Source organism: Lolium perenne, chromosome 2, assembly GCF_019359855.2.
Source record: "Lolium perenne isolate Kyuss_39 chromosome 2, Kyuss_2.0, whole genome shotgun sequence".
In the NCBI taxonomy this organism is placed as follows: Eukaryota; Viridiplantae; Streptophyta; class Magnoliopsida; order Poales; family Poaceae; genus Lolium; species Lolium perenne.
Window position 1 is genome coordinate 312,089,687 of NC_067245.2, and position 25,560 is coordinate 312,115,246.

Consider the following 25,560-nt stretch of genomic DNA (forward strand, 5'->3'; position numbering starts at 1 on the left):
TAAAATTTGTGTCTACATACCGCAACAAATATAAATACAGAAAAACTCATAGTATTAAAAAAATTCAAATAATCTATGTGTAGTTCGAAAACAACTATTTCAAAAAAAAGGTAAAGGAAGAAGAAAACAAACACAATACATATAAAAATAGAGAATATAAAATAAAAATTGAAAAAAGAGAAACCAAGCACAAAATTGGAAAGAAAATTGTAGCCTTAATCGACAAACAATAGATTAAGTCAAGCAACGTTGACATTTTCAATTAAAAGTTATTAGTAGGGGTGTGTATGTTGGCCTTATATGTGGCGGAACTTGTGGTACACTATGCAGGCATTGATACAACAATGTTTTTTTTATAGGATTGGCTACCTCGATGGAGCATGGTTTAATCCTATGTTCGAAGAGCATCGAGGGGTTGTACATCACACGGGCCGTCAGTGACTTCCTGGGGTGAGCTGAGCTCCTAGAAGATGCGGTCTGAGTCGTCGCGTATTCCACGGATATGAAACTAGAGCTCAACGTCAGAGACATGGAGCTCTAGCCCTCTCGTTTCTTGTATTGAATGAGTAGTGAACAAGCCTCCACCCCGTAGGGGTTTATATAAGGAGGAAGTCCTAGAGAAATGACCGGTCCCACAATATGGTAGATGGGAGAAGTACATTGGTACAACTTTGATTCACTAGTCTAGGAGAAATGTTGAAGTGATAGAGTGTGGCCCATGGTGGACTAGCCCATCATCCGTCCACCTAGTGGGATTCTTTTTTATGGGTACCATCTCTGATGTGCTGACCATGCAATAACCATGGACTTTATTTAACTAGTCTTAGACAGACTTTTCTTGATTCTTGTCCGTGTAATGTCCTAATAGGCCCATGGGGGTCCCTTTAGGTATGGATATTTCTTTCGACAACAAGAAGAAAACCATAATGAGGACAAAAAAATGACTAGAAAGCTTCGACGTTAGACAATCTATAAAAACCATGTTCAATTATTTGCAAGAAAATCTTAAGGAAAAGGCCCGTGCAACCCTCAAGACACGGAGCTTTGTCACTAGGTATTGTTGCCACAACTTCATTGATGACCAGAGGTGAAAAAGTCTACAAAATCTGACCAAGATTATGCATGGCACTTGACAAGGAGGAGAAATCAAAATAATGATTAGTGTCAACTAAAATAACTAAGGTATCTTTGTAACATTGATATAGGATGTCAGCCTTCTCATTGAGAGTAGTGACAATGGCAACCGAGATGTCTTATCTAACAAGAGAATCAATGGAATTCCTCCTAAAGCTAATGAAAAAAAAAAGTTTTTTTTTATCTCCCAAGTTGGCCCATTTTTTCATACAACTCTTTTTCCAACACTCTTGTTTGCATAAGTGAAAGATCGAGATGTCGCCTAGAGGGGGGGTGAATAGGCAATTACAAACTCTTGCGGATTTGTCTTGTATGAATGCGGAATTAAACTATCGTTTAGTTTACAAGCACAAACCCTAAATATGCTAAGCTCAACTAAGTGTAACAATAGAAACTAGAGCTAAGCAAGATAGGCACAAGATATATGTAGCACAAGTGATAGCAAGATATATGTACTTCAAGCACGATGGCTATCACAAGGAAAGAGAGCTCGGGTATAGAAATAACCGAGGCACGCGGAGACGAGGATGTATTCCCGTGTTCCCTTGCTTTGCAACAACGTACGTCACGTTTGGAGGAGTGGAGGTCCCACGAAGGATTCCCCGCGCCACGAAGGCTCACCCTATTCTCCGAACCACACCCACGAAGGATAATGGCCCTTTCCTTATGGTTAGCTTTTCCTCCGCTCCGGAGATGGCAAGCTCCACAACCACTTCACAAGCTCCACGAAGGAGAAGCCCGGGCCTCTTCACAATCTTCTTGAAGAGATCACCGGAGCACCAATCACCAAGCCAACTAGGAGGTCACCCTCCAAGAGTAACAAGCTCACGGTCTCTCACTCGAACAAATCGTGGTGGAGAGCTCAACACTATGCAATGATGCAAAGCAAGAACACCGGAGGTGTTCAAGTCCTTCACACTCAAATCCCACCAAAGCAACGAATGCTAGGATGAGATTGGAGAGGAAGAACAAGGGGGAAAGTCAACCAAAGACTCCAAGATCTAGATCCCAAGAGATTCCCTCACTTAGAGAAGAAACGGTTTGGTGGAAGTGTAGATCTAGATCCCCTCTCTCAAATCCTCAAATATGAGCAAGAATGGTTGGAGGATTCAAGGGGAAGAGCAAGTTCTTCAAATAGTAGCAATGGAGGAGAGAGAATGGGAAGAACTAGTTGCTCAAGATGGAAGAAGGGTCTATTTATAGCTAGGAGCAAATAAAACTGTTGGGGGAAAAAAGACAATAAAACGGGCAAAAAACTGCTCTAAAAAGTTGCCCAGCCGGCCGACCGGCCCAGGCGCTGAGGAGGCCGGCGGCCCAGCCGGTCCAGCAGCCGGCGAGAGCAGCTGCCGCCGCAGGCGGCGGATAGGCCAGGGCGCGCGGGGGCGAGCGGGTGGGCGCGTGGGCGGTGTGGCCCCGGTCCGCCAGAGCCGGTCCGGCGGGGTGGCGGCCGGGCGGGCGGTTGGTAACAGTCTTTGGGCCGGATGGGGCGGCCAGGCCCACGGGACTCCGCCCGGATGGCACCGGTTCCCAGGCCGGTTTTCGACCGGGTGGGCCGGCGCCTGGCCCGGTCCGGCCGGCTGGCTCCTTCCCCTTTTTTTTCTTTCTTTTTCTTCTTTTCTCCTTTTTCCTTTTCTTTAATAACTATTGCTCCCGAACTCCGATTGACATGAAACCAATTTTGTTGGAAAGATAACGACGAATAGAACCCCAACAAAAACTGGAAATATGGAGACTCCTCACAGAACATTTTTAGATGATTTTAGAGAGGGAGTCTCCCACCGTCAAGAAACGGTGAAGACGTCCAAACTCGAAAACGCAATAGAAGATGCATGCGGATTCCGTTTTCGATGAACTTGGGCTTGTTGTAAAGCTAGCAACAAGCTCAAGAACCTCACACCGAGAAATACCAAGAAGCAATAAGAATATGCAACGCATGCAAGGATTGAGCTCCCTAAGACGATGTGATCAAGTTAACCAACCGAAAGCCCCTCTTAATAGTGCGGCTATCTATCCTATAATCCGGTCTCCCATCAACCACCTCGAGACCGGTAAAAGGAAAACCTATCAAGGTCATACCTTTGCCTTGCGCATCCCATCACTTGATCATTGTCGCTTCGTGTATACTCACAAATGCTCCCCCATACACAATGATGGGAAAGCTTCATTGATGCACATCTTCACATGTCCACTATCACCAAATGGACGGCAAGCTTCAAGCATGTGATCCACTCAAGATGCTCATCTTGAACTTGCCCAACTCAACCTTGTATCTTCTCATACTCACTTGAGATAGAGCATGGCTAATATTGAGTTCCACATAAGAACTCCATCTTCATTTCTTCTTCTTGATCATATCACATATATATCTTCATACCGATGATCTTGATGCCAAATCACAAGGTATATATATTTATCTTCATGGCATCCATACTTGAATCCAACACATGGAGAGCAAGTAGTACCTATGGAATATTCCTTCATATAAACTCAATGAAAACATTAGTCCATAGGGGTTGTCATTAATTACCAAAACCACACATAGGGGCAATGTACCCTTACAATAAGGTGTTACGGTCTACATTTACTTTTAGATATCTCACATACTATAATTTACGGTATGCACCTGGGAATAAGAATCATGCACTCTAGAAAGCTCTATCAACATGTTGTTTAGACATGCACACTTCAAATATATATACCAAAATAATTAAATATAAAAATATCTATCAACACATAGAAAGACAATATAAATGTATTTCTTGATACATAATATTAATCCACTAAGAAATCTAATTATACCATTATAATTATTCAAAGAAAAAGGTTGTTAAATTCACAAAAGTGTTGTCCAATTAAGGTTTGAACATAATTTATTAAAAGATAAAAATATTTGTTTGAAAATGCAATTTCAGTTTAGATAAAGACTTTTCCAAATAGATTTGTCAGAATTATAACATGGGCCATTTGCAATTTCAGTTTAGATAAACTTAGCATCATCCTAGTGTGGATAATTATACTATGTAATATGAATGGAACTAATTAAAATATAATACATTGAATAAATCATAAATAAGTATGAAAGTTTGGTATAACAAGTGATTATTATTGGTTTAACTCCACATCTCTCAACTAATTCTTGGACGGGGCCTTATTTTATGAGATGGGTTGATGACGGGTTACTTGTGGAAGTTAGTGTGAGAAAATATTACTACGCTCAAATTAGGATTTGATTTAAAATAATTACTAATGCAAATATTACCAAGGTCCTGTCGATTCAGAAGTTCCCCTGGGTTCGTTCCACAAATCTACCGAGCGGATAACGAATGCATTGGGCCTTGTCGCTCGCTCTGCGGCCCAAGTGCAAGGCGATGCGCAATGCAGCTTACTCTGCAGCCCACCCGGAGATGAGCCCACCTTGCGGGGCAGCTGCGGCAGCCCAGGCCCAGCTGCTGCGTCCGGACGGGAGAGCTAGGGTTGCGCCCCCTATATAAGGGGGCAGAGCGCCCGCCTCCCATCCTTTCGTCGCCTCCAAGAGACAAGTCACACACCATGCAACAGACCACACCGCAACAAACCACACCGCACATATAGGAAAATCCTGTCTTGGAGAAGATGTAATCGGATCAGATCGGATTGAATTGGATTTTGTCGTTACCGTATCAGGTGCATTTTTATAAAAAAAATGAAGCGAATTAGATAACGATCGATTGCAGGTTGAAATAAATATATGAGTAGGGATATTAGCACCACGGAGGGATAAAACTATCTATGTCCTTGTTCTTTCGAAGAACACTTAGATACTTGTCACATATCTCGTCAATTTATATACACATACTCTTAATTTCGTAAGTTCTACAACTACAATTTTTCACCAATCATTGGTAGTTAGTTTTCTACAAGAGGCACATGCCACTTGCCAACCACAACTGAACCTACAATCGTCGCTAATATATCTAGACACATCTTACTCCTAGAGATACATCCATATTAGCAACAAGTAATATGAATCGGAGGGAGTAATAAATTAGGAGTGCGCTCTGAGGACACCTATAGATGTCTCATCACTCTGTAATTCTTAGTTTGCACACGAGACAAAAAAAAATTGCATTCTAGAAACCTATGTGAACATATTTGTTAGACATGCATCTTGGCTCCATAACTATCTACATTTATGACTAAATGAACTAAACTAGCATTGAACAGAAAAGGTACACTATAACACATATCATGGTAATCTTAATCTAAGAAAAGATGTGAATATGTCATTATTATTGTCATTGGAAATGTACATTTAATTCAACAAAATGTTTTCGAGAAATGATGCTCACGTAACTTGTTCGACAGGGTTTAGGTTAAAAAGCTCACGTCTCGGACTTAGACTCTAATGAAGAAATCATCGTTCAGAAGTAGTACTTTCCTAGGACCATATGATAGCTGCATTTGAAAAGAGTACAAAAAAATGACAATTTTATTTGACTACCATCAGACCCGCAAACTCACAGAGCGACTAGAGAAAGTTTAGAAGTGGCTGAACTTGAAGGTTAATGACCTCATCAGAGCATCTCCACTCGTCCCCCCGAACAGGCCCCCGGCGAGCCTTTTTTATATCCGGACGGCGTAAATCGGCCCAGTCGCGCCCCCGGTTCCTCGTTTTCGTCCGGATTTGGCCCTTCATCCATCCGGCGAGTCCACGCCATCCCCGGCCCCCCGGGGCGCGCTCGGGGACTCCGGACGAAAGATTTTGGAGCGAAACGTCGTGTGGACCCGCGTAGTCGGCGACTGGAAAACCAAATCCTGTCGATTTTCCCTCCAATTTGCTTACATATCCCCATTCCCTCCAATTTGCTTGCATATCCCCATTCTCTCCCGCCGAAATTGGCCAATCTCCTCGTCTTCCAGCTCCAGTTCCCGGCGGCGTCTTCTCGTCCACCACCACTCTCCTCCTCGTCTTCTCGTCCACCACAATGCCGCCGAAGGCGCCGGCGAGGAAGATGCGGGCGAAGAAGACGAAGCCGCCGGGCATGTCGAACGCCGAGTGGGCGGCGGACGAGAAACGACGCGAGGTGGAAACAAGCGGCAGGGCGGAGAGGGTGAAAAGAGCCGCCGCCAAGAGGGCGGCGGCGGCCCAGGACGAACAAGCGAGGATGATCAGCATGGCCATGAGCGGCGGCAGCATGTTCCCCGGCCAATGGCCGACGCAAGGTACAACCAGTTCCCCGTCGTCCTTCTCCCCTTCGCTGTACTCGCCGTCGCCGACTGCCGTGTTCCAAGAGGGCGCATACGTCCAACCGTCCAGGTCCACGCCGTCGCCGCCCGAGCTTGACGTGTTCCAAGACGAACATGAACGTGTACCGGGGAGACAAGGCAATGGCCACCCATTGGGGGATCATGCAGACGGCGTGCAACAAATGGCACGGCATACAGGAGGAGGTCGACAAACGGCCGATCAGCGGCCAGGACTTGGAGCAAAAGGTATGCTCCGTCGACCCTGCATCACCGAGGTACATCGTCGTTAGCTGACCCGTATCGCCGTGCTCTTTTTTCCCCAGCTGCGCCGAGCTTTGGACATGTACACGGACGACACCGGCCTGCAGTTCAAGTTCCTCAACGTCTACGCCCGCCTCGAGAACTGCGAGAAGTGGAAGGAAACTCGCACGACCCTCTCGAAGAGCAAGACCGAGCAGTACAACCCCGACGCTCCGGCGGCTTGCGCGGCGGAAGGGCGCCCTGAACTCGGCCAGAAGAAGCTGAAAGAGCTCAAACGGACGGACAATCCCGCCGACAGGATGCAGGCGTCGATCGACAAGTGCTGGGCCGACTTGAGGTCGCACGCCGACGGGAGGAACGACAAGTTCGACGGCAGGTGGCGGGAGATGCTCGCCAACCAAGGCGTCCGGATGGCCCTGCTGAAGACGACGGCGGCGGCGAAGAAGAGGAACACAGACTTGGCGTTCCTGATGGGCGGCGGCGACATGGAACTGATGGACGAGGAGACGAGGAATTGGTACCAGGGCCACCGCAGCGACATCCTCCGAGCCTCTCCGGCCAGTCCTTCGTCGTCTCCGCCGGCTCCTACCTCGTCTACCTCACCATCTACCTCGTCGACTACGGCTGCTTCGACGTCCACTGCCGCTGCTTCCTCGCCGGCCGCCGCAGCCGCTTCGGCCACGGCCTGTGAGGAAACTGGTCCGTCGGACACCGCCGTGCCGGCCGGGACTGCCGACGAGCCTGTCTCCGTGTAATTTCCCTCCGATCGCCGATCAGTGGCTGATCCTTTTGCTCCTTTTGCCGATCAACTGGCCGTACTTGTAGCGCGGGACGGCGATTTGTTTGAATTTAAACTCTATCCGCCGAACTCCGGGTGGACGACTGGAAATACGGTACTCCCCACGACTTAATTTCGTCCAATCCGGCGGTTGTTTCGTCCGGATTTGGGCGTGGGAAGCGCCAACGAGTGGGGATGCTCTCACATTGTTGTAGACATTATTTGTTCTTCATTATACACAAGAGGCTAAATCAACGCATATTCTCGTGAGCGATGAAAATGTCTCTTCACTGAAAGAATATTCCAACTTAACGAGACACATGACGTCAACCAATGTTTTCACCACCGATGAACTCCAAGTACAGGCACCCTACTAATTATTAAACCAGAAAAGATTCTCAAGACAAGTACATTTCCAGTTTTAGTACGAAACATAAAGGGAAGTGCAAACATTTCAAAACTCCGTGAACTGAACATATTCCTCATGGAAATGTTCCTCATACAAAAATATTTGTTCTAAATGATACACGGGGGCTAAATTAACACAAATTCTCGCGAGTGATGTGAGTGTCCCTCCACTGAAATAATATTCCAACTTAATGAGACACGTGATGTCAAACCTATTTTCATCACCGACGAACCCTAAGTACACTACTAACCATTTAACCACACTTTGGTTCTCAAAAAATGAATTTCCAATTTTAGTACAAAACATAAAAGGAAGTACAAATATTTAAAAACTCTGTTAATTGAAGATTTTGCTCATGGGTGCGCGTCTTATAGTAAAACCTTGAAACATGCATGGTACAAATTCTACGTATATCAAAGCAAAAGTGTACATAGCTAGACTTTTAAGAGGTAGACTGAGGCATGCTATATTGTTCTCGATATCCTTGCACGTCAGTGTAGTAAGTGGTCAATTAATCGGAAACCAAAACTGATCCCGGGTGCATATACACCTGGTATGTGCAAAGTATATTTCAAAAACGTAAAAAAATTAGTAAAAAGTTTCGCACCTAGAGAGACATGTTCTATGTGTGCACGTAAAGTTTCACATCAAACCAACAATTTTTTGTACCCTATGTAAAAAGATAAATAATGCCTCGAGAAATAGACTATTTTAGCACCAAAAATTTATCTTTTTTAAACACAACACAAAATATATAGATTTTTTCTAAGACAACTTTGTGAACATGTAACATGTCAACATATAAACGACACATGTTTATTTGTATTTTTTTTACATTCATAATTATGTTTAAAATGCATTTCAAATAAAGGGTGCATATGCATCCGGGTGCAGAAACACCATGTCCTCAATTAATGTTGATTTGTAGAAATATAAGATAGAAATACCAAAAATGATAAACATAATTAAATAATTGGTTTTAAAATATACGTGATTATGCAAAATATCAAACGGTTTTGCTAACTAAGTTCGTGCTCAGTCAAGTTCTAAACCACTCCGTTGCATCCTGATTTGTGCATGTGAGTTGCAAGTTAAATTATAACCGAGTTTGTTTAGTTACAAATAAGGTTGTAACTGGGATGTTTTAGTTACAAGTGAGGATGCAACTAGAAAATACTTCGAACCATTAGATTTACTTCCCATGATTCATGTTAGTTGTAAACCTGGATTACTAGTCGCACATATTACAAAAAAAAACATCGGCCTACTCGTTAAGTGCCTCTAGTTAAAAGCCCACCTAAGAGGACTTGCTATCCTCATGGGCTGAGGCACGAACCCAACGGGAGAGGTCCAGTCGTGGCAAAAAAGAAGGTCGCCTTCATTCAGCCTTGCGACGGCATTGACCGGTTTACTTCACAGGAGAAGCAGAGCAAGCAACCAGCCAAGCTCGTCTCGTCCCGTGTACACAGTTCGAGAGCTTTTTTGACCGATCCATCCATCCCCACCTCGCCGCCAGCAGCCGATCGACCATGGCCGCGCAGCCGCCGCCGCCGCCGGAGCAGAAGATGATGGTGGCGATCGACGAGAGCGAGTGCAGCAACTACGCGCTCGAGTGGGCCCTGCGCAACCTCGCGCCCCGCCGCCTCGTCCTCTTCACCGTCCAGCCATTCTCCCCGCTCAACTACGTCCCCGCCGCCGCCGGTTCCCCGCGTAAGCCCCGCGCTGCCCAGTTTCATTTCCTCCCATTGAGTTAATACCTACTAAATCGTGCTGCTGCTGCTGATCGAGCAGTTGGCCCGTCGGTGGCGTCGCCGGAGCTCATCAGGTCGGTGAACGAGCACCAGCGGCAGCTCGCCCAGGCGCTCGTCGACAAGGCCAAGGCCATCTGCGCCGAACACGGGGTATGTTCTTCGCTCGCTCGCCTTCCTGATTACTTCCTCGATCCGGTCTGTGCTTGCTACGATGCTTCGCGAACTAGTAATTGGGGGTACAAGACTGGATCTTGGTTTCGCGGATTGCTTCGTCGCCTACATCTGATTAATTAATTAATTGATTGAATCTGTGTGCAGGTTGATGCTGAGACCATCATCGAGGTGGGTGATCCCAAGGAAACCATATGCGAAGCTGCAGAGAAGTTGAATGTCGATCTGCTCATCCTGGGAAGCCACAGCCGTGGACCTATACAAAGGTACCAATCATCATCCTTTTCTGCTATGTGATTGTGCTTGTCGGGATTTCCAATTTAGATCCGGAAATGTGTTATTCTCTAGTGCGTTGTAGTACTGAATCAACTAGTTAATGTGATCCTTTCTTCTCGATTTTACAGTGAAATGTATCTGAGATCAATGCTAATCTTTTATGTTGTTCTTCTTATTTGCTTGCTATGAAAGTGACCCCTGAACCAAACATGATTAAACATTTGTTGTCGAGAACTATCTTTTATCCTTCTTTAGATAGATGGGCATCGGTCAGAACCAAGTGCTGATTGGTCATTTCTGTTCATCCAGTGGTAAATTAAAATTCAGAAACTTACCTGTGATTTGCCAGCTTTAGTCCATATAAGAAACGTGATTCTTCCACCTCGAAAAAAAAGAAATATGATTCTAAGCTAAGAATGCTCCTGTAAGACTTAGTGCCTCATTCAAAATGACTTGCTTAAGTATCCTGAAAAGACAATTACCCAAAAAAAAATTTTTTTGCATGACACGCGAGAAGAATTTCAACAAAACAATTTCAGAAAAACACCTCTAGAGCGAACACGCTTTTTCTTATTTACTAGGACATGTGTTATCTAGTCTTTTTTGAAGAACTATACTCTAAGAGCTCATTTGACTCCTATAATTTGGGGCTAGAGTCAAAGAATCCATTTGTGATTTTGAAAATCAACTTGTTTGGCTGCCACGGAATTGGTATCAGAATTCCATGAATTTCATCCCATGCCTAACCTTAATTCTTCTTGGTACCCTGTCTTTTCTGTGGATTTATCAATTGAAATGAGATCAACAATTTCACTTCATTTCGTTTAATTTCTGCGAAATGGAATGAAATAAAATGATGGATGCCAAACGAGCTCTAAAGGTGTGTTTGGTTAGTGCCCAAACTAGCACTACTAGATATGGGCACTAATTGGCTTGCCAAACTTTTGACCAGGGAATCCTCCACCCTCAGTTGGCCAACTGTGTGGCAAGAAAAGTGAGAGAGATGATGATTGGTACCTACGAATTACCCGAGTTATTGTACTTGCTGTGTTGTTCCTCGCATACTGTCGTTATGCGTAACAACGTTTGTGTAGCTTGTAGTACTAAATGCTCATATACCTAGCCCTGGGATAGATTGTTCAGAACGTGCATAACATAAACTTCCATTAGAGCTACCGTGCTTATAAGTTCTGACGATAACTGCTCAGAGCCAAATCAAGTACTCACCCCGCAGGGTTTCTCCATCTCCAACTGATGTGATTTTTGCTACTGTAACTGCAGGTTTTTCCTCGGAAGTGTGAGCAACTATTGTACCCACCAGGCAAAGTGTCCCGTTCTTGTCGTGAAGAAGAAAGAATGAAACACTGCTATATAATGTGCTCCTCCACATTGTATGAAGAGCCCATGACAGGTGTATCTATCTGTTGTTTGTTTGTCCTAGTAACGATGTGCATATAAATAAACCATACTTGAGATGCATATATAAATAAAGATGCTTGGCAGTTTGAAGCCACACTGTATTCATTCAGTACTCATGTACATGAACCTATTCCAAGCGGAATTTTCAGAGTGAGCAATTGGTTGTTGGATACTGAAATTGACTCGGGTTGGTTGACGAGGGCTCCGTGGGTTTGCAACTATGTTCTTGGTTGGTGTAAACATATTTCTGTCACTCCTTTGGTTGGCTACTTAGTGAATAACAAGCCGTGAACAATGCAGCCAACACATTCGCTTTGGTTGACGAGGAAGTTTTGCTTGTTAACAAATTTCTTTGGCAACTCCTCGCAATTTTTTTCTTTGGCTCCATGTACCTGCCTTGCCCGTGGAGCTTCATTTATTTAAAGCCGAGCGTGTGTAGCAAACGCAATCTCTTGGTGGAGAAAAACTGATCGATCAATGAAACATGCTTGAAGCGACAAGCGAGCACTGACGCTGGAAGACAAAGGCAAAAATGTGCGCTTAACTGATACGGCGACATTTGTAGGCAAATGAAGATTTCACCATGAGAAATTGAGAATCCTTACTCGTCAAGTAGCAGTGAACAAAGCTGTCGATTGGGCGTAACCATGTCACAAATCCCATATTCTGTTGAACTCATTCCATCTCACACTTCCCTCAAAAGAATGGTTAACATAATCCCACCACAAAAACGTATGAACACACACAGAAGAAGCACAAAATACACCCTGCATCTGCGCGGCATTACTACATGTAGTCTCCCTCCTGTCCCAAACCTACCAAGTAACCCAGCTAACACTCACACGCACGTTCAAACGCACGACCGAACACAATGCTACCTAGTCCTAGTTCACGGCGGTGCACACCTTGCGCACCTCGCCGTCGCTGCCGGTCTTGACCCCGATCCTTCCCAGCTTGGCCATGGCTGCGACGAAAGCCTCGTTGAAGAAGGTGGAATTGGCGGCGAAGCGCTCGACAGTGGGGCGGGAGCGGCGGTCGGTGAACAGAACCTGGTCGGAGGCGAGCACGCCCTTGTTGTAGCGGAGGTTGTCGAAGTAGGTGTTGTCAAAGGTCTTGGGCGTGGAGACATCCAGCATCGCGAACGACGTGGGTGTGTAGTTCATGGGACACACCTTGCGCAGCGACCGCAGGAAGTCGAGGTTCATCGGCGGGTTGTACTTCAGGCGCTGCTTGAAGGTGTAGATCCGGCGCACGAACTTGTCGCAGTGCGTTACCCCGATTGTGTGCGCACCTGCAGGAAGACATGAAACAGAGTTAGACTTGGGCAATGCAGATTCTAACTTCAGCCTGATCAATTTATGGGCCAATTTGCTGGTTCGGACCTGTGACAGGGAGCCAGTTTTTGGCCAAGTAGCGGTTCAGGATTAACAAATACTGAGTGTTTATTCTCAAAAAAAAAAAAAGTGCAGCATTAATTATCTTTACCAATGAAATATAAATAAATAAGTCAGTTGCAATAGTCAAGTGCGGATTCAGGGCTGAATGAGAGGTAGTGCAGTTTGTGTCAACAAATCAATTCTCCAGTTCAAGAATTTTCAGTTGGCAAAACATGTGCTCCTGTTATCCTGCCTGCACTATGCTTTTTTAACTTTGTGTGGACTATGGACCAAAAAGACTACTTCAGTCAAAAGTTACTGCTGCTTGTTTCGATTTGTGTCATATGGTGGGCCTTCTTGTGTCCAAATCTAAGCCTTCCGGTTAGAGCTAGAACACCCAACTGACTGAATTTGAGAGCATGTGAAGTTTGTCTCAAACAATTGCCCTTTTGTGAGTTGCAAAAATTTCATGTAAAACATGTGCCATTGTGGTCCTCGAGCACTGCTAATTTTACTTTGTATGGACCAATTAGACATGTTCAGTGGAAAAGTTCCTCCTACTTGCTTCGATTTGGTGTCATATGGTGGGCCTTCTGCGTCCAAATCTAACCCTTCCGGTTAGATCAACTAAGCTCTAGGGTCTCACGCGAAACCAAGAACATTCAGACAGACATGTCCTCTGTTCTCACGTACGGCCAGTGAGATAAATTATGATACTCCCGATATGGAATCAGGGACAAAAAGAAACGTCAAAAAAATGAAACCGGGCACACCAAATGGGAAATGGCCATATGTGTCAGGAATCAGCACATGACCTCGCTGCTGCTTCAGCCTAAATCTCTTCTTTTTTTAGTCTGTTTGTGTCGGGATTTCACTGTCTAAATGTGGATTTTCTTTTCACGCAAAGTAGCTTTCGACTTGGATGCAAACAAAACAAACTGGGGAAGCATAGTTTTCTATAAGCTGTCATGGAAAGGAACAAAGAAATCCCAGTATAAAACAGTGAACCACTTTGTCTTGCGCTCGGATGTGTCACGTGAAATGTGCAGAGGCCATGGAAAGATGCTTGCACTGCGATCAACCTACTGAATGAATTTTAAAAAAATGCGGCGCAACGCTACCGAGGAGTGGTAAAAGTAATCCGTATGGTTAACTATCAACCGTGTGAGTATCCCCAAGCCTGTACACCATTTTTACTCCTTGGCAGTAGAAGTTGGAAATGGATGGAAATTGGTACCTGAGAGCGCGATCATGTCGAACTGCGTGAGGCCATTGCTGGCGAACAAAGTGTTGAGCTGGTTGAGGTCGAACCCCGGGCCGGGGAGGACGTGCTTCACGATGGCCCTGTTGAACGTCCTGCCGTCCAGCCGCCCCAGCTCCACGCCGTAGCTCGGACCGCCGGTCTACACCAAGAAATAAGAAATGTCAGCCAATGTAGTCTTTGCATGCTGAATAATTACTGGAGTTTTCCACTCACTAATCGAGAGAAACTGCAAAATACCACCACAATTCAAGACTTCAAATCAAAAGACCACCGGCTTTTATTTTTTTTGCAATTTGCCACCGGTTAACACTGATTGAGCTTGACTTCACAGATCTAGGGTTTTGTCTCCTCGCTAGCGACGCTGCCGATCTGCTCCGTCTCAGGTGGCCTAATGGCTTTGGAGATGTTGTGAACCACGGTCCCTCGCCGGTGGAAGGTTTCCCGATCCTTTTAGGTTGCTTTTCAGTCTTGTTCGGATAATGAGGGGGCAGCTATCCTCATGGGATAATAAGGTCCTCTTCGCTCTAGCGTCGGCGAAGGGCGCGTGAAGTTTTATGTCCGGTGGATCTCCATAGATCATCTCCGTCTTCATGTTCGTCTGTAAAGGTATGGCTCTTTTGATCTACGGTTCTCATTGTTGGTGATGGTTGATGCTCTGCTGCATTGGTCCTTTGGGGCCTTAGCATGATGACTTAATGTTCCTCTACCACAACAAGCTATACTTCAAAAAACTTTGTCTGGCTCTGGCTCCAATGATCGAGTGGCAAGGATGGCGGCTCGCTCCAGTACCTTCGCTAGGTGGTATAAGACTTATTTGTAATTTTTATTACCTTTGGTGCTCTTTTAACCATTGTTGATGATGATTAATCGATCAGCGGTCCTTTTTTAAAAAAATGACCGATCAGTAAACACAGTTTGACTCCGTTTATGACTGATGGAACTGGCTATAATCGATGATGTGGCATAAATATTCCATACATTTGACTGAGGTATTTCAATTGACATAATAAGGCCACTCATGATTATGGGACCCACTTATCAAGGCCTTCTTCTTTCTCACTCAGGTATCTCCTCTCTCATACTCAAATTCATCGACGCAACTTGTCGTAGCCGCACCACCCTCCGTCGCCGGGCTGGCTCATCACATCGACCACCGCCACCATCTCATGGTCAGATGTGTCCTACGACCGACGCTCCTGCTAGGTCGCCGACTTCGACCGGTCAAGGCGCAAGCTCTCCGACGCTTTCCTCCATTCCATGAAGGTGTCTCGAAGGGGCAAGATAGTGGGTCGGCAACGCCACCATGCCACTTCTAACTTGTAATTTAGACAAAACCGCCCCTAATAGGGTGAGGGCAAGCTTGTTGTTCACGAAGACAGGCTTGGCGAGAAGCGTAAACAAATACCGGGGGCATATTGCGAAAATATTGGAACCCAATTGTTTTTTCAGTTTGAAGCCTTGCATTGTCATGGTTCTATATTTTGCAAATTTCCCACTAACCGGTAACTAGGCATTTGCAGTTGCATGAGGAAATAGTTGGTTTCAGGGTTTTTTTAGTTCAAAAACTGATTGAATTCGGTTCAGCGAGATGGGTAGCAGGACTGGAATCATTTCCCCTAGTGCTCTGGGAAGTGTGTGAGCTAAATTGTCGATACCTAGTCATTGCCAGCGGGCTACGACTCTATGGAATGGAAACTTTGTCTGGGAGAGTTGGAAGCCGAGAGCATCGTGCGTTGCGTTGCAGGCAGCGTCAGTCTCACGGACCTATTCGGGCCAAAGCGTCACGGGCGAGATGCAGACTAGAAACCGCGAGGCTACAGGCTACAGTGACCCGAAATACGAGCCGGCATCTCATCTTGTTCATGTCACGTCACGTCACTGTCGCGCGAACTCACTCACGCTGCTGCGCAAAGCGTGGTAGGCTCAAAGCTGTTTGCCATCTCTCAAAAGCAGAGAGACACAGCAAAGTTCGCCGTGCATGCCAGCTAGCTCGCCCCGGAGAGAGCTCGTCGGGCTGCCCTGGCGTCCCTATCCAAGCCGAGGGACATGGTCACCGCGCGCCGTGGCGAACACATCGGCACGAGAAGAGGGACACGGCGAGCGCGCCGCCCGGTCCGGGTGGCGCATGCGCGCGTCGCGACGCGCCGGCCGGGCATCCGACACGCATCACGTGTGCTCCGCCTTTCTGCGTTTTCGCTTCGGGAGGGACCGAGACAGTGAGACACCGGGAACGATTTCTGAGACTGTGCAAGCTAGGTATGGCCCGTGGATCACACCACCGGCCGCGGCCGGAAGCAGCAGCATTGTTGGACCATGGCTACTTGGCTAGCCTAGGCAGCGGTGCCTAAAAAGTCACTGACAGGCAAGCTGGTCGAACAGTGTACCCGCCCTTGCCCGCCCGGCGTGGTGGGGGCTTGCTCGACTGCCAAAGTGGTGCGCACACTGCACAGAGCAAGGCCCGGAACACAGGATGGCGGGTCAGGGAGATGAACGCGAGCCAACCAGGACTCGCCCCTTCTCTTATGGGTCCGTGCTGTGCGCGCCTGACAGGGGCGCACTACCGGCAGCCGAGCAATGGCGGGCGGGTGACCATGCCGTGCGTGCGCGCGCGCGGGGGTGGCACTGCGGCGTGTGGGCTGAGCTATAGCTAGCTAGAGGAATCTGGTGGTGAAGGACGCGCGCGTACCAGGGAGACGACGTCGCGCGCGGCCATGGCGAGGATGTCGGCGCAGGAGACCTTGCCGGCGCACCCGGGGAGCGCCTCGACCGCCGCCTTGGCCTTGTTGATGGCCTCCACCGCGTCGGGCGACAGCGTGGCGTCCGCGCCGCTGTGGCTCTCGTCGTCGCCGTTGGACGCCATCAGCATCACCGACGCGTCGCATCCCTGCAGCGGCATTCACGGCAAGCAGCAATGTCAATCGACGCCGTGCATTTCTCAGCCGGCGCACGCGGCGGAGGAGCAAGAATGGAGGACGCGCTTACCCGTACAAAGCAGTCGTGGAAGAAGAGGCGGAGCGTGCCGGGCGCCACGGCGAAGCTCTGCTGCACGTGCTGCGAGATCACCGACCGCACCGTCGACTCCGCGCTCGGGCAGCTGCTGCCGTAGTAGTTCTGCCGCAGCTGCGCGCTCGCGGCGTCCGCCATGCCCGCCAGAGCGACCACGGCAACCAGAGCGGCTCTCCAGAGCAGCTTCCCGCCCGCCATTGCCGACAGAACACGCTCAGCTCGGCTCCCCACCTCGGTGTGGAGTGGACGCGCGTGTGTGACGGCGACAGACACCGTGGGGGCGTGACTGACGGCGGGTACGCGCGACACGGTGGCGCGGTACCGGCTGCTGCCTAGAGATGCTGTGTGCGCTTGCGTGGGAGCGAAGTGCGGGGGATGTCGCGTTCGCGTGGATATATAGGGCCAACGGGTTCGTTCGTCGGGTTGATGCCCGGAGGAAATGACGGAAAAGAGATACTACGAGTGGCATGGCGCCGCGCGCACCTCAGCAGTGCGATGTGAACCCGAGAGAGACGGCCGTTGCGCGAGGCAGCCGTTTGCAATCTCGGCGCCGATGATGGGTCGGAATAGATTATCTTTTCCCTTTTCCGGTTTTCGATGAACTCATCCAACGTTTCCTTTTCTCAACTCGTGCAGGGATCAGCCTTTGGTGCATGAGTTTTATCTTTTCTACAAAACTCATGTAGGATTTTTACCCTACAGAGTTCGTTTGATTAAAAAGATTGAACCCTTTGGTGCCTGAGTTTATGGATTGCTTTTTTTTCATAAAGGATGCTTTATTACTTTTGCTAAGCAATTACATCCAGCATCTGCATAACCAGGATGTACACAGCCGTTCAAGTATCTGAGTTCAAAATATTAAAAAAAACAAGGCGAAATACATATCGAAACGATAAATCATATAATGCCTAAGATGAGGGTGGTGCTACAATCCGTAGCCTATGCTGCCACCCATGTAGGGAAAAACTATCCCTCGCCCTAGCCTCCAACCGTGTACAGACCTCCGTAAATAGGTCTCGGTTCTCCACCCGCTGAAAAGGTAACCACGAACGGAGAATACCTGTACATCTGTAGATGACCTGCAACAAAGAACAGTTTTTATCATTAAAAATCTTGTCATTTCTACTTAGCCACAACGCCAAGATAACTGCAAGCGCCTCCACCCTAAGAAGCAACTTAAACCTTGAATCGACACCATGAAGCCAGTTGCCAAAGACATTGGCCACACTAGTTGGGGGATACAGGGTAGACGCTATTTGGATGACTGACCATATAGATCTCGCAAAATGGCACTGGAAAAACAGGTGTTTAATAGTTTCATCCTGATGACAGAAAACACACCTAGAACTTCCATGCCAATTCCGCTTCACAAGATTATCTTTAGTAAGAACAACTCCTCGACGAAGGTACCATCCAAAAAATTTAATTTTTAATGGTACCTTCATCTTCCAGATTTTCTTATTATTATCAACTGGTGTATCAGAATGAAGGATCGCATTGTATAATGATTTGACTGAGAAAGTACCATCTACATGGAGATTCCATCTAAATTCGTCCGGTTCAGGCGATAGGTAAATATCTCTGTTGCGGTCAAAACCCACCGGCGGGCAGCGACGGGCAACACAGTAGAGCCGGGAACAACCTAGGGCTTCGGCTGGCCCTGGTCCCTCTGAGCGACGACCCGCAAAGCCTCTGGTACACACGTCCGATGCTGATGCAAGGGCGTGCCACCTGACCTATACCTGGTCAGGAAGGTGATGGAGATGCCTCGCTTAGTTTCCTGCATGGCATACACGTAAACATTAAATACGAGCCTCGATCGGCTCTCGGGTTATCTGTGAATCGGCTCGGGAGCCGATCCACCCATGATTAAATGCGAGGTGCACGAATATATGGTGGTCCTGCTTGATCAAGATAAAGCTAAAACGATCTACGACGATTTAGGGTTTTCACCGCATAATCGGATCATCCTACTCACGATTGGGCCTCGCGGCCACGCACGGTGATCGTAAGCCGATCCTAGATAGGGCCTAAAAACCAACACGAGGTTGATCCCCGGAACATCCTGCCTAGGACTAGCAAACGACACCCTACGTGCCGCTGGATCCTCCAACCCTTTGTAAGGCCTAACTATTGCAGATGTTAAACTAATCCTTGTAGAACAAGGAGCAACCGTAACGGATCGGATCTACTAAATAATGATCAAGCGGGGTGCCGCCCCTACACCTAAGATAGGTGTAAGGGCGGCTAGATATGCAAGGGTCGCACTACGATAGCATGTTTATACGAAGAACTATGCTAACCCTAACACATCTATGATAACTACGTTGCTCGCCATCAAAAAGGCTTCAGTACGAGCAACGCATGAACAACATGAAGCTTCTGCTGCCTAGATCGCAAGATGCGATCTAGGCAGCATGATGCTTACCGGTAGAAACCCTCGAGATGAAGGAGTTGGCGATGCGCCGAGATTGATTGGTTGGTTGAACGTTGGTTGTTGTTTTATTCCATAAACCCTAGATACATATTTATAGTCCAGGGGACTTTCTAACGTGGGAATAATCCCCACCGTGCACGAGGCGAACTCTAACTAAAATGACACGTAATCTACTATGTTACAGATACACGGGCCAACTAGCCCATATTTTGCATATAAAGGCCGATCCACATATTTCTTCCATGTATATTCTTCAAATCCATCTTGATCGCGGCCCACCTCTGACTCGGTCAAATTCTGGTGATAACACATGCCCCCCTGGTTTTGGAATTACCAATCACTCTGCTTTTCCTTCGTTGGGTCATGTCGTGGCAGAACCGTTGCAGTATCCGTCATCATGATGCCTTGCCTTCTCAACTTCTCCGCGTGACCTGGCAGTTTTTTTTTTCTTAGGCACCACTTCCTCGGAAACTGCTGTGGCATTGAATTTCCACTATATCCCCTTTATTTAACCGCTCCGCACAGTTTATTTCCGCATCTTCTTCGCATTAGCACTCCAAAAGCCCTCCTGCGCCACCATGTCTTCTTCCTCCTCTGCTTCATCGGATCTTTCCACCCAGTCCTCTTCCTCTCGCGAGCCGACGCCGGAACCGAACCCGGCGGAGGTCCACGCAGCCAACACCCGCCGCGCCATTGAGGCCGGGGAGGAGTCTAGCCATGACTTCTCCATCTGGTTGGAGGACGACAAGTCCCTGACCGACGGGGAAAGCGACCTCCGCTTCCTCGCCGACGGGGAAACGGAGGAGGAGAGCGACGACGATCGCTTCTCCTGTGACTTCACCTCTCCCGAGGAGGAGGAGGAGGAAGAAGAGGAGGAGGAGGAGGACGACACCTCCTCCGACGAGCCGCCGGCCAAGCGGTTCTGCCCCTGGCCGGGGAACCTCAGCGACTTCGACAGCGACGACTATGACGCTGACGAAGAGGACGAGGACAATGAGGGCCCGGTCGGCGGCCATTGGAGCGACGACGAGCCCGCCGGGAGCAGCGCCGATAGCGGCGACGACGGCGACGACGAGGGCAGCGACGGCCCGTAGATAGGACCTCTAGTATAGGACCAGTAGCAGTAGATGGGGCAATGTATCCCCTAGTACTTCCTTTTGAGAGCAATCAGCTCTTTATGTAAGAAATCTATCAATGAAGAACTTTTCCCAATTTGATTTTGCCGATTTCCTTTGAGCTTAATTTAGCCGATTCGCCTCTCATACTGATCTTGCCAATTTGTCCCCTTTGCCAATGCGTAATGAGCCGATAGCAACGCATCGGTCCTTTAAAATTCTCTCTTCCATTCTTCAACTGATGATTTTGAAATCTGGTGGATAATGTAGAGTCTTCAGGGAAGCCCTTGAATTCCTCCAACCAAACTTAATGGTCTTCTTTAAACACTCATCATTTTGTGAAGAAGGTTGCAACGAAAGATCAGCCGATGGTACCCCAATCGGCTCCTGAACAGAGCGTCCACCAGGTCTGCTGCCCCCCGAGCCTTACTCGGGGCGAGAATGTCAGAGAGGATGCAACAAAGCCGATCACCTTTCTTCCTTAGAAAGCCGATGTACCCCTTCTGTCAACACTGCTGAACTCGGCTCAAAGCGGCTGAAGAAGTTCTCATTGTTTTACTCCCGCGAAGAAGCAGAGGGCCCCACAGCTGAACTGGATTCGGTGGAGATCCGGTAAACCTCGTATAATTGTACTAGAGTCGATGGCTGCGCATCGGCTTCGTCTCTTAGTTATAAAGTCGATGCCCTTGCATCGGCTGTAAAAAAATTTACTGGCCGATTTTTTCCTATCGGCCCCAATATTTCACTGCACACATGTTCTCCTGTACATGTTCACATGTTCATCGTGTTTAGGTGCCCCCCGAGCCGAATCTGCCAGGGAATGGCAGATATCGGCTCTGTAATTCGTACGTCGGCTCCGGTAGGATCCATGACGAACACAAATAGAACATGTGGTGAGGATAATTTTGGCCGATTGCTGGGATCGGCCTCCATATTGATTGAAGCGCTGACTGAAGGTTCTGTAATGTCCCTTCATAGATTTTTGGGGCCGATCACAAGGATCAGCCTCGCCACGTTTGCTCATCGCTTTGCTTCAGCTACATGGTCAGGCCAGTGGATAAAACCAGCTTAACCCTTCCCTTCGTCACATCGATGCGCTCGCAGTCGTCCAAATTGATACCCGAGAGGGGTTCTTGGCCTGCTGCTTCCCATGCGTTCATGCCAGCCGTTGAAATTTCTAATGAGTCATCGGCTGGGACGACCTCTACCTCATCTCCGTCCCACTGTATTATGCATTGGTGCATCGTGGAGGGAATGCAGCAGTTGGCGTGGATCCAATCTCTTCCTAGCAGAACAGCATAAGTGCTCGTGCTATCGACGATGAAGAACGTTGTAGGGATAGTTTTCCTTCCTACGGTCAGATCCACGTTCAGAACACCTTGTGCGTCAGACGCTTGGCCGTTGAAATCGCTCAATGTCACGTTGGTCTTGATTAGATCTGAGCTAGAGCGTCCCAGCCGACGTAGCATAGAGTATGGCATGATGTTGACTGCCGCTCTGGTGTCCACCAGCATCTTATTTACAGGCCTCCCATCGATATAACCTCGCAAGTACAGGGCCTTCAGATGTCTGTAGCTCCTTTCTCGTGGCTTCTCAAAGATAACCGGCCGTGGGCCGCAGTCAAGTTGTGTCACAGGTGCCTCGTCTAATCCTGGAGCACTGAACTCCGAAGGGAGGATGAACACCATGTTTGTGCCAGCCGATGTTTCATCATCGGCTTTCCTTGGCTTGGGACGCCACTCCATTTTCCGTGGACGACCCTCTTCGTCCAGGGTTCGCTGAACTTTCGCAGCCAGATCAGGTCGTGCCTTCCTTAGCGTATGCAAGTATAACCTTTCGGCTTCCTCCAGGCCGCGCAATCGCTGAACCCTGCGCTTTTGGGAACGGCTGAGTCCATCAGGGCACCACTTTGGACGGTGGTACCTGTCTTCTTCTTCTTCTTCTTGTCCCTCGTCTTCTGAATCCTCGAGATCTTCCCATCGAGGGGACTCAGCACGTTTGCTTTGTGGCGGGAGAGGCCCTAAGCGCTTGAACACGAACACGTTGGCTGCCTCCTTCTTCTTCTGGTTGCATTCTGGGCAATTGCCGATTGTGCGCAATCGGCTCATTCCTGAATCCCAGCAGTGTCTGAAGAAGGGGCAGTCCCAGTGCCTGTCGTTGTCGTCTTGCTCCCTTGATTTTCCTTTGGCACGGCGCTCGTGCTCCTCCTCATTGCGATCATGCCGACGATATCTTCTGGCTTCTCTAGCCAGACGATCTCCTTCATCATCATCGCTGGATCGTCGGCGTTGGTCATACTGACTCACATACTTGTTGAGGAGGTGATCAGAGAGGGGTCGCTGATATCTTATGTTCTTCACTTCTCCCTCTGTGACGTAGCGCTTGCCATCATGACGGAGCCGATCGCGTGGAGCGGCCTCTTCTGTGTCCTTGCTACGGGAGCAGCTGCCCTCGTCTCCATCTTTGCCAGAGTGGTGCCCAGGTCCTACCATGTTGATGCTGAACGAGGATCCTGGCTGGCAACCTTCAGGGTAAGTGCATTCCACCATGTTAACGGCGGGGAAGGGTTGGGTGTCGACCTTCATGGCGTACTGGTTGAAAATCAGACGTCCTTTTTCTATCGCCGATTGGATGTGCTGACGCCACACCCTGCAGTCGTTGGTGGCATGGGAGAGCGAGTTATGCCATTTGCAGTATGGCTTTCCGTTCAGCTCTTGTACCGTGGGGAATTTGAGACCTTCGAGAATCGTCAACTGCTTCTCCTTGAGCAGGAGGTCGAAGATTTGCTCAGTTTTGGTCACGTCAAAATCAAACACCCTGGGCGGGCCTGGTGGCTTTACCCATTTGCAGGACACGGGGGTTCCCCCCGAGCCCATTCAGCCACTGCTACCTCTTGATCTCCCGCAGAAACTTCGTCTTCCTCTGCCTCGACCAGGACTACTGCACGCTTGAATTTGTCCTGGTACAGGTCCGGGTGGCGCTGTTCATATGCCGACAGCTTCGAACCATGTGCGCCAGTGAGGGGTAGTCTGCTTGGGAGGCCATGTCCTTGAGCGGTGTTGCAAGGCCCGCTACTGCCAACTCGACTGCTTCCTTTTCAGTCACACGAACCGAATAACATCGGTTCCTAAGATTCCTGAAGCGCTGGATGTATTCTGTCACAGTTTCTCCACGCTTCTGACGTATTTGTGCTAGATCGGCAAGGCCAGACTCGGAAGCCTCTGAGTGGTACTGCATATGGAACTGTTCTTCCAACTGCTTCCAAGTCCGGATCGAGTCTGGTGGCAACGAGGTGTACCACCCGAAAGCCGATCCCGTGAGGGACTGTGAGAAGAACCTCACGCGTAGAGAATCCGACACTGAGGCCGTTCCTAGCTATGCCAAATATCGGCCCACATGCTCGATGGAGCTGGAACCATCTGATCCACTGAATTTGGAGAAATCAGGGAGCCGATATTTAGGTGGTAGCGGGATCAATTCGTAGTCGTCAGGGTACGGCTTGGAATAGCCGATTGCCCTCCTTTTCGGCACCATGCCGAACTGGTCTCTCAGTATGGTGCTGATCTGATCCATTGTCTTGTGGGCTGCAGGAGTTGAACTCTGAAGATTCGCCGGGGTGGCGTACTTAGCCAGCCATGTTTGCTTTTCCAGCTCTGAGCCAACTGCAGGAGCTGAGCTCTGGAGGTTCGTCGGGGTGACGTACTTAGTTAGCCACGTCTGCTTCTCAAGATCCATCGCTGACGTCCCTCCTATTTTCCCAGAAGTCCCTGATGTTGTGGCCTGGTTTGTGAGCGCCCAGTTACCGCAATCTGGCACATACGTGCATGTGTACCCGTGAGGGATCTCCTTAGGCGCCTCATGCAAGAACTGGTAGTCACTAGGGTCACCACCGATCTTGTAGACGACGAATGCCGGTGAAGTCGGCACTTCTGGTGCTGCCAACGCAAATGGCAGCGGTGGACGGGACTGGAGTGGCAACTCTCCTTGATGCGTCCCAAGAGCTGGTCCTGACGGCGAGTACTGGTGCCTCATGATCTCCTGGATCACGCGAAGAGCGACACGTTCCAACGTGTTTACCAGGTTCTCAGAGTGGCGGTGTAGCGAGTGAGCCACCAAGTAGTTGATCTCCTGCCGCAGGGACCTGGTGCGTTCTTCCGACGGGGTAGAGAGGTCTATCCCATCGAGTGCACCATTAGGCGAGAACCCCTTCCACCTGATGCCATGTGAACGGGTTCTGTGGAAAGAGCCGATGAGGTCGGCTTCGAGGATGACTTTGATCTCGTCATACTTCTTCTTGAGCTCGCCGGTCAGATCCTCGTACGTGACTGGAGTGCCGTCTGCCATCTCAGATGTAGATGGCGAGGTGGTTGATGTAGAAGCTTGTCCCACCGGGCGTGCCAGAATGTGTTGCGGTCAAAACCCACCGGCGGGCAGCGACGGGCAACACAGTAGAGCCGGGAACAACCTAGGGCTTCGGCTGGCCCTGGTCCCTCTGAGCGACGGCCCACAAAGCCTCTGGTACACACGTCCGATGCTGATGCAAGGGCGTGCCACCTGACCTATACCTGGTCAGGAAGGTGATGGAGATGCCTCGCTTAGTTTCCTGCATGGCATACACGTAAACATTAAATATGAGCCTCGATCGGCTCTCAGGTTATCCTGTGAATCGGCTCAGGGAGCCGATCCACCCATGATTCGTACGAGGTGCACGAATATATGGTGGTCCTGCTTGATCAAGATAAAGCTAAAACGATCTACGACGATTTAGGGTTTTCACCGCATAATCGGATCATCCTACTCACGATTGGGCCTCGCGGCCACGCACGGTGATCGTAAGCCGATCCTAGATAGGGCCTAAAAACCAACACGAGGTTGATCCCCGGAACATCCTGCCTAGGACTAGCAAACGACACCCTACGTGCCGCTGGATCCTCCAA

At 48.6% G+C, this 25,560-nt stretch overlaps 3 protein-coding genes across 3 annotated transcripts; 2 read left to right on the plus strand and 1 right to left on the minus strand.

Annotated features, from left to right (window-relative positions):
- The first annotated feature begins 6,473 nt into the window (after positions 1-6,473).
- Positions 6,474-8,966, plus strand: LOC127330796 (uncharacterized). Its single transcript, XM_051356885.2, has 3 exons — positions 6,474-6,606; positions 6,684-7,255; positions 8,957-8,966. Exons 1-3 carry the CDS (start codon positions 6,475-6,477, stop codon positions 8,964-8,966), a joined length of 714 nt encoding a protein of 237 aa, XP_051212845.2. The 5' UTR covers position 6,474.
- A 247-nt stretch (positions 8,967-9,213) lies between these two features.
- On the plus strand, positions 9,214-11,603 carry LOC127336831 (universal stress protein A-like protein). Its single transcript, XM_051363694.2, has 4 exons — positions 9,214-9,518; positions 9,600-9,709; positions 9,878-9,996; positions 11,288-11,603. The coding sequence occupies exons 1-4, from the start codon at positions 9,338-9,340 to the stop codon at positions 11,364-11,366; spliced, it is 489 nt and encodes a 162-aa protein (XP_051219654.1). The 5' UTR covers positions 9,214-9,337; the 3' UTR covers positions 11,367-11,603.
- Positions 11,604-12,038: 435 nt separating this feature from the next.
- LOC127336830 (peroxidase 50) lies at positions 12,039-17,444 on the minus strand. The gene is made up of 4 exons (XM_051363693.2): positions 17,048-17,444; positions 16,752-16,949; positions 14,039-14,204; positions 12,039-12,716 (listed from the first exon to the last, which is right to left on the minus strand). Exons 1-4 carry the CDS (start codon positions 17,267-17,269, stop codon positions 12,310-12,312), a joined length of 993 nt encoding a protein of 330 aa, XP_051219653.1. The 5' UTR covers positions 17,270-17,444; the 3' UTR covers positions 12,039-12,309.
- Positions 17,445-25,560: the final 8,116 nt, after the last annotated feature.